Raw genomic sequence first — 7,542 nt, 5'->3', positions numbered from 1 at the left:
GACATGATTTAGACCGTAGTCTTATTACGTGCCACCCAGTAAAAAATAGAAACCAATCAGAATGTCGCTAATAAAAATCATAGCAAATTTTTACGTCTCTTACGCTAGATGTGAATATTATGAAATTTAGTACAAGATCGTTAAAATTTAATAATAACTATATAAAGAATTTAAACATTCCGTTCAGTACAACGGGAGCTAGTAATGTTTAACTTATAGAAGGTAATTAATATAATTAAAAGTCATCTTGCAGACCGATATTTTGAAACATGTCCCCCTAGAGAATCCACATATTTTTCATAAAAAAATTGTATGGTACCGAAAATACCGGTACTGGCTTTTCTTCAGTACCGGTATTACGGTACCAAAATTGGGTCGGTATTCCCGGGATTTTCGGTACTGGTATTACCGGTACCACAACACTAAGTACAGCTGCATTTCATATGACTTCAGTGCTATGCTAAGATTTACCTTGTTTCGAAAGTATTTATCTCAAAATGTACGGAATTTTATTAATAAAACTTGCAAAGTGTCAACTTTTTTAATTTTTTAATAAATGTTACATTCTGAGGAGTCCGTCAAAGTTAATGTACGTGTAAATAAGAGTAATATTTTATTATATTTGGTTATTCAAAAAAAAAATAATAATTTTTCCACACATTTTTCAAAAATACAGAATTTTACCGCATTTACCGCATTACCGCGCGGTGCGGTGCGGTAAATGCAGTGCGGTTGCGGTAAGCGGTGCGGTTTTATTATTTTTTTGCGGTTGCGGTGCGGACTATCCGTTTACCGCCCACATCCGCACCGCGACGAACCCTAGTTATTGTTGATTGTCAATAAACAAACCATCAAAGTGACTGTCAAGCGTACAGCTCTACATCGTGCTCAACTTGAAAGCAGATAAACTTGGCTATATGTACATATATTCGAATATTTCAATCCATAACAAAGCTGGAAACTGCAGCGACAAATATGCCGACAATATGTATAGCAAAAAAACCGAACTCAACTTTCGACATCGTAAGCAATTGGTATATGCAAATGTTTGTCGGAGTTATTTGCATATTTTTATATTTATAGTATCATTGCTGACTCCCCAACCAGAGTCTGCGACAGAACAGAACAAAATAAAACAAGATAAAACAAACGCTACTAGCTTCTGTTTACTGTTTCCATTAACTGCAGTACCTACCTTCCCCGAGCGCTTTGCTTTCGTTGCCACCAGCAACACCTGGCCTGCTCTGATAGAGGGAAAATTTAAACACTGAAGTGAAGGAAAGAAGCCTTTCTCAGTTGGCGGTAAATTGATCAAAGCAACTTAATCCGTGTATTGTGAGTTATCAGAGAATTATTGTTCACTAATTATTCAGTGCAGTGGAAAAAATATCTATTCGGCCAGTTTCCCTTCAGTCGATTTGAGCTCGGATAAATAAATACAATCAATAGTCATTATCTATAGCTACATAAATTGATATAGGAAAGCTGTCAATTAATTTCGGTGATTATAAACAACATATCTGTTTAGATGTTGCACTGGTTCTTTAGTCCGAGCGGTAAAACACTGGTCCGGGTAAATGTTCAAACCCCGTTAGAATATTGAGCGGACTTTACCAAGTACTTTCACCGTGAAATAGTAACTTGGATGTGACTAGGTGCGAAATAACACAATGCACGAAACACCACGTACTAAATATAAATTTATTGCTCGCAATCTTAATAACTAGTCACATGTATAAAATAATATAAAATTTCGCTTTCGTTGCACACACTGTAGGCAAATGTAGCTGACTGGTGCCTGTAGCTTCGACGCTGTCCCTTTTTTAACTGTAGCAATTGAAGACGCTCACCGAGCGCGGGAAAGAAAAAGCTCGCAGCTGTGAATATAGTGTGTGTTATCAGTTGCCGATAACGAGGGTTATCTCGATGGTGGGTTACACACGAACATCCCGACCCCCGCTGAAATTGCACGATTTCTGACGCACTCACAGTTAAGCCAATGACGATCCATCCTCTGCTCTATTTTCGCTGTCATTAGCAATCGGTAGGAGACAGATCTTCTCAACAGGTCGCTGGATAACACCCTTTGAAGTTTTCAGCGTCACAACTCTGACCACTCCATCTGTGCCTGGGTGAATCTCCTGAATACGCCCCATGCGCCAATGAATAGGTGGCGAATTATCCTCATAAACAACGACGAGTTTACCTGGTTCTATAGCAACTGGTGGCAACCAACGCTTGGATCGTCCTTGAAGCTGTGAGAGATACTCGAGCCGCCAGCGCTTCCAAAAATCCTGCACCTTCCTCTGCACAGCTTGCCAATGGGTTAGCCGGTTAATTGGTGTCTTCCCGAAGTCCGCGTCGGGTAGCGCCTGTAGTGCTCCACCCACCAAAAAATGACCCGGTGTTAAAGGCTCCATATCATTGGGGTCGTCCGTTAGTTGGGTCAAAGGACGCGAATTTAAACAACTTTCCACTTGAGTCAAAACAGTGAGAGTGTCTTCGTACGATGCTGCTGTATCTCCCATAACCCGTAGCAGATGGTATTTTGCTGATCGAACCGCTGCCTCCCACAACCCACCAAAATGGGGTGCTCCCGGTGGGTTGAAGTGCCAGTTGATGTTGTCCTTTGCACATTCTTTCGCGATCTCCTCGTGGTGCTGCTTGTTCTTCAGTTTACTGATGAGCTCCGCTAGTTGGTTCCTGGCTCCAACAAAATTGGTGCCATTGTCCGAAAAAATGGTTGCACACCTACCTCGCCGTGACACAAACCTTCGCAGTGCTTGAATGAAACAAGAAGTAGTTAAGTCGCCCGCCAACTCCAGGTGTACCGCCTTCGTTGCGAAACACACGAACACGGACACGTATGCTTTCACCGCTGCTCGACGATATCCTGGACGAATGTAGATCGGACCAAAATAATCTACCCCTGTTGTCGTGAAAGGTCGACCCGCTGTGACACGTGGAGTGGGTAACTCTGCCATAAATTGTCGGATGGTAGTTGGTTTGGTTCGATAGCACCGCATACACTTGTGGACGATCTGTTTAGCGACACTGCGACCACCTAAAGGCCAAAACCGTTGCCTAATAGCACTTAGCAATAGTTGTACTCCTGCATGCAGCATCTTTTCATGGTAGTGCCTCAGCAAAAGCCTGGTGATGTGGTGTCGTGCTGGAAGCACCATTGGATGCTTAGCTTCCTCGGTTTCGTAAGATTTTCCAAGTCTCCCACCAATACGGATAACTTCATTGGAAGACAAGCGAGGATGGAACCAACGTAGTGGTGATAGCCTCGATACTGGTTTTCCCTTAAGCAGTGCCTCATACGCCTTCGCGAACGCTTCCTTTTGAACCCGATGGACAATTGTCTGCTCTGCTTTCCGTAGTTCTTCAGTTGTTAACGCTCCTATGGTTGGCCTCAGGGACAAGCCTGTCTGATACTTTATGCGAAAATTTCTGATGAAACGTTGACAATATGCCGTTGTTCTAATCAAAACCGTGTAGTTGGAATATCGCGCAAAATACCAATTGTTGAACTCCGTAGAACATGATACTACCGCTCCAATAACTGCTCGCTTACGTTCCTCTTCAGCTTCCGCGGCCTCTGGGTCAGCAACTTGAGAAGGCCAACTCATAGATCCGATAGAAAGCCACGCCGGGCCTTCCCACCAAAATGTATTCAGGATTATTTCCTCCGGCAAGATACCGCGCGATATTAGGTCTGCCGGATTTTGAATACCTGGTACATGCCTCCAGGTACAGTTTTCTGTGATGCTTTGAATCTTCGCCACCCTGTTGGCGACATAAGTTGTCCAAACTGTGGGTACAGCACGCAACCATTGCAGGACTGTCGTTGAGTCTGTCCAAAAATAGGCATCACCCGTGAACCTTACTGCTTCCTTTACCTTCGCGTATAATTCCGCTGCCATCAAAGCACCACAGAGCTCGAGGCGCGGAATAGATTGACTTTTCAACGGAGCCACTCTGGACTTAGAAGCAAACAACGCTGTTTTAACTCGTCCTTCTGAGTCCCAAGACCGAATGTATAGATTGACCCCATATGCCTTCTGAGAGGCGTCGGAAAAACAATGAATTTCCATTCCTGCCATTTCTGAAATCGTCACCCTTCGATCGACTCGAATCTGCTTCAAAAGTGGAATTTGTTCATGAAATGCGCGCCAATTTATTTCCACCCTTGCAGGTAAACTGGAATCCCAATCAAGCCTTTCCTGCTTTTCATTTTCAAGCCTCCACAACATCTGCATGAACACCTTCGCTGTGGTTATTACTGCGCCTATGAGACCCAGAGGATCGAACAACATGGCTATGAAAGACAGCACCATTCGTTTGGTGAGCTTTAGGTCGATTGTAATTTGTGGAACCTGAATCTGAAGAGCAAAGACATCGGTGGTGGGATACCAAACTAAACCAAGTGTTTTGACTGATGGATCTGGTTCCAGCTCTATCCCGTCTGCTATCGATATCGCTAAGTCATCTGCGTTGACTCCTTCTAGCACCTCAGGGTAATTCGATGCCCATTTCCGAAGTCGAAGACCGCCACTTCTCAGCAGCCCGTCCAACTGAATCCTTAATGCGGTTGCCTGTGCTGGATCGTTGGTACCTGTGATGGCATCATCGATGTAAAAATCTTCTATTACTGCCCTTGCAGCCAATGGGAACCTATTCGCCTCGTCCAAAGCAAGCTGCTTCAATGTCCGAGTCGCCAAAAACGGCGCTGGTTTTGTACCGTATGTGATGGTGGTCAACTCATACGTTGAAGGTGGCACTTCTGGTTTCGAGCGCCATAGTATACACTGAAGCGGGGCATCACTACCATTGATGTTTATCTGGCGGAACATCTTTTCCACGTCCGCGACAAGCATCACCAACCGTGTTCGACATCGCAGGATTATGCTTCGCAGGTCGTCTTGTATGACCGGTCCCGCGAGCAGTGCATCATTTAAGGACACGCCGGATGCTGTTTTGCATGAAGCATCAAATACTACCCTCACACGAGTTGTCGCACTGGACTCCTTCACAACTGGATGATGAGGCAGGTAGCAACGTTGCACTTTATTTACATCAGCTTCCGGAACCAGCCGCATGTGTCCAAGTTGCTCGTACTCATTCATAAATTCGTGGTACTGACGTTTTAAATCCGGATTTCTCTGGAGTCGTGTTTCCATCTGTATAAATCTACGCTGTGCAATGGTCCTGGAATCGCCGAGCCTCAGAAACGTGTCCTTGTGCTTCGGGAGTGATACAACATATCGGCCGTCACTTTTTCGTTGAAATGTTTGCTTGAAATGTTCCTCACATTGTATCTCCTCCGGCGAGTAAGTGTAATCTTGACTAATCTCCTCACATCGCCAGAAACGGGTCAAAAGCTCCTCCAAACTATCCGAAATTACAACATTACAGGCCGCCGTACGATTATTGTGCATAACCGGATACCTTCCACTGACTACCCATCCGAAAACAGACTCTACCAAGAGTGGCAGTGTATCCCCAAGAGATATGCGTTGTCCAGTACGAAAGAAGTCGAAAAATGATCCCCCTCCGAGTATTAAATCCACCTGATGCGACTCGAAGAATGAAGGATCCGCAAGCTTAAGTCCTTGTGGTATTTTCCATCCACTCGTGCTCGTTGGGATACCCGGTATAATCGTGGACAAACGAGGGTGTATGTTGAGCTCCACTGGTATTTGGAAATCAGAAACTCGAGACTTGATGACAACTCTGACGTAGTTGGTAACCTTTTCTACCTTCCCATTGACTCCGATAACGTCCAAATCCGTTGTTCGCCTTTTTGATTTGAGGATTGTACTGAACCTTTTAGAGACCAGATCGCATTGACACGCACAATCCAACAATGCCCTTGCCGGGTACTCACATCCGGACTCGTCCTGAACCATCACCATAGCCGTAAGAAGCATTACACCCGTAATAGGAACATGAACAGAGTTACAGCTTACAACCTGGACAGCTGCTACATTTACGTTGCTACTACTGCTACAAGATCCCTCCTCTGTCGCCTTATCAGTAGAATCCTTGGAACTTGTATTGGAATTGTTCGGTTTACCGTCATCCTTGAAACAAACTAACGTGTGGTGCCTGCCCTTGCACCTTCGGCACGTGTATTTGGAGGAACATTCCTTTGCCTGGTGTCCACGTCTAAAACAGTTGCGACATAGAGAATTTGTTCGCAAAAGATTCTCCTTGTCGTGTACAGGCATACCCTTGAAAACCGAACACTGATACAACGGATGGGTTTCTGGACAGGCCGGACAACCTTTGGACGAAGATGCTTGAAATGCAGCGTTGCATATTTTAGTCGACAATGGGAATTTCCTTTTGCTGAGTTGAGCTGAATCATTCTTGATTGTTTCCTGCTTAGTCGATATAGCTTCTAACATTTGAATTCTCCTGCGCATGAAATCTGTCAAATCCTTCAGTGTCTCATCTTCCCTTGATGAAGACAGATCTTCCCAACTCCTTCTTGAGGAACTGTCAAGCCGCGAGCTTAACATGTGGAGCAACAGTAAGTCCTTATAATCTTCTGGCTGGGAGACGATGTGATCAAGAGACTTCACAATTGCTTCAAACGACTCAAGCAGCGAATGCATTTCTTCGGCGGATTCCCTTTTTATAGAAGATAGCTCGAACAGGGCCTGAATTTTCCTCTTCTTTAATAACTTCGTGTTTGAGTACCGCTGAACTAGCATATCCCAAGCCACCATATAGTTTGCCTTGGTGAGTGGTAGAGTGTTTACGAGATTTAACGCTTCTCCTTCCAGTTGGCTTCTCAAATAATGAAATTTTTCCACCTCTGGAAGATCCGTTTGCCAGTGAATAAGCGACATATAGAGGTCGCGGAAATTGAGCCAATCGTCGATTTTTCCCCCAAATTTTGGCAAACTTATCTGCGGCAACTTTGCATGTGGCGCGCGTATCTGAGCTGTGTCGTTCATTCTGGTCGACTGATTTAGAGCCGAGGCCTCCGGGTCATCTTTCAGTCTATCGAGCAAAAACGACTTCAATTCAAAAAATCGGTTTTCGAACTCCAATCTATCCTTAACGGTCGATTCCGTATCCACATTATCCTCATGTGCCGCTACGTCATCGACGGCGTCATTCATTTTATCCCACAGCGGTTCTAGACGTTCCAGCCGTACCGAAAACTCACTGGCCTTGGAGTTTACCGTACACTGCTCGATGAATTGGTACATATTATTGAATGAGGTCTGCAATCCTTTCAGCTTCGTTTGTAGAGCCTTCAGTGTGAGAGATTTCCCTTTCGATGATGTTGATGGCGCCATAGTTGTAGACAATGAACCGAAAAAATAAGACCACAGTAGCACAACCTCAACGGATTAGAGATATTGGAGAGCCAATTACCTGATGGCTCTTTGAATAGAGCCTTGTATGTTTATTTAGCAGCTTCAACGGCAACAGATCCGTCCAGTACCGCCGAAGTTTCGTGCCGTTAAGTCGATGAAGAAACAGTGCCGAATCCAATATTTGATGACAATCATACAGTCC

At 44.6% G+C, this 7,542-nt stretch overlaps 1 protein-coding gene across 1 annotated transcript; it reads right to left on the bottom strand.

Moving 5' to 3' along the window:
- Window positions 1-1,991: 1,991 nt before the first annotated feature.
- On the bottom strand, window positions 1,992-7,319 carry LOC131694818 (uncharacterized). Its single transcript, XM_058983320.1, has one exon. The coding sequence runs from the start codon at window positions 7,317-7,319 to the stop codon at window positions 1,992-1,994; it is 5,328 nt and encodes a 1,775-aa protein (XP_058839303.1).
- Between the last annotated feature and the right edge of the window lie 223 nt (window positions 7,320-7,542).

This window comes from Topomyia yanbarensis, unplaced genomic scaffold (genome assembly GCF_030247195.1).
Source record: "Topomyia yanbarensis strain Yona2022 unplaced genomic scaffold, ASM3024719v1 HiC_scaffold_163, whole genome shotgun sequence".
Classification (NCBI taxonomy): domain Eukaryota; kingdom Metazoa; phylum Arthropoda; class Insecta; order Diptera; family Culicidae; genus Topomyia; species Topomyia yanbarensis.
Note: the sequence above shows the minus strand (reverse complement) of the source record. Positions and strands in the feature narration are given on the sequence as shown.

Coding starts and splice junctions, on each gene's coding strand:
- LOC131694818 (XM_058983320.1), bottom strand. CDS start 7,319: ATGGCGCCATCAACATCATCGAAAGGGAAATCTCTCACACTGAAGGCT.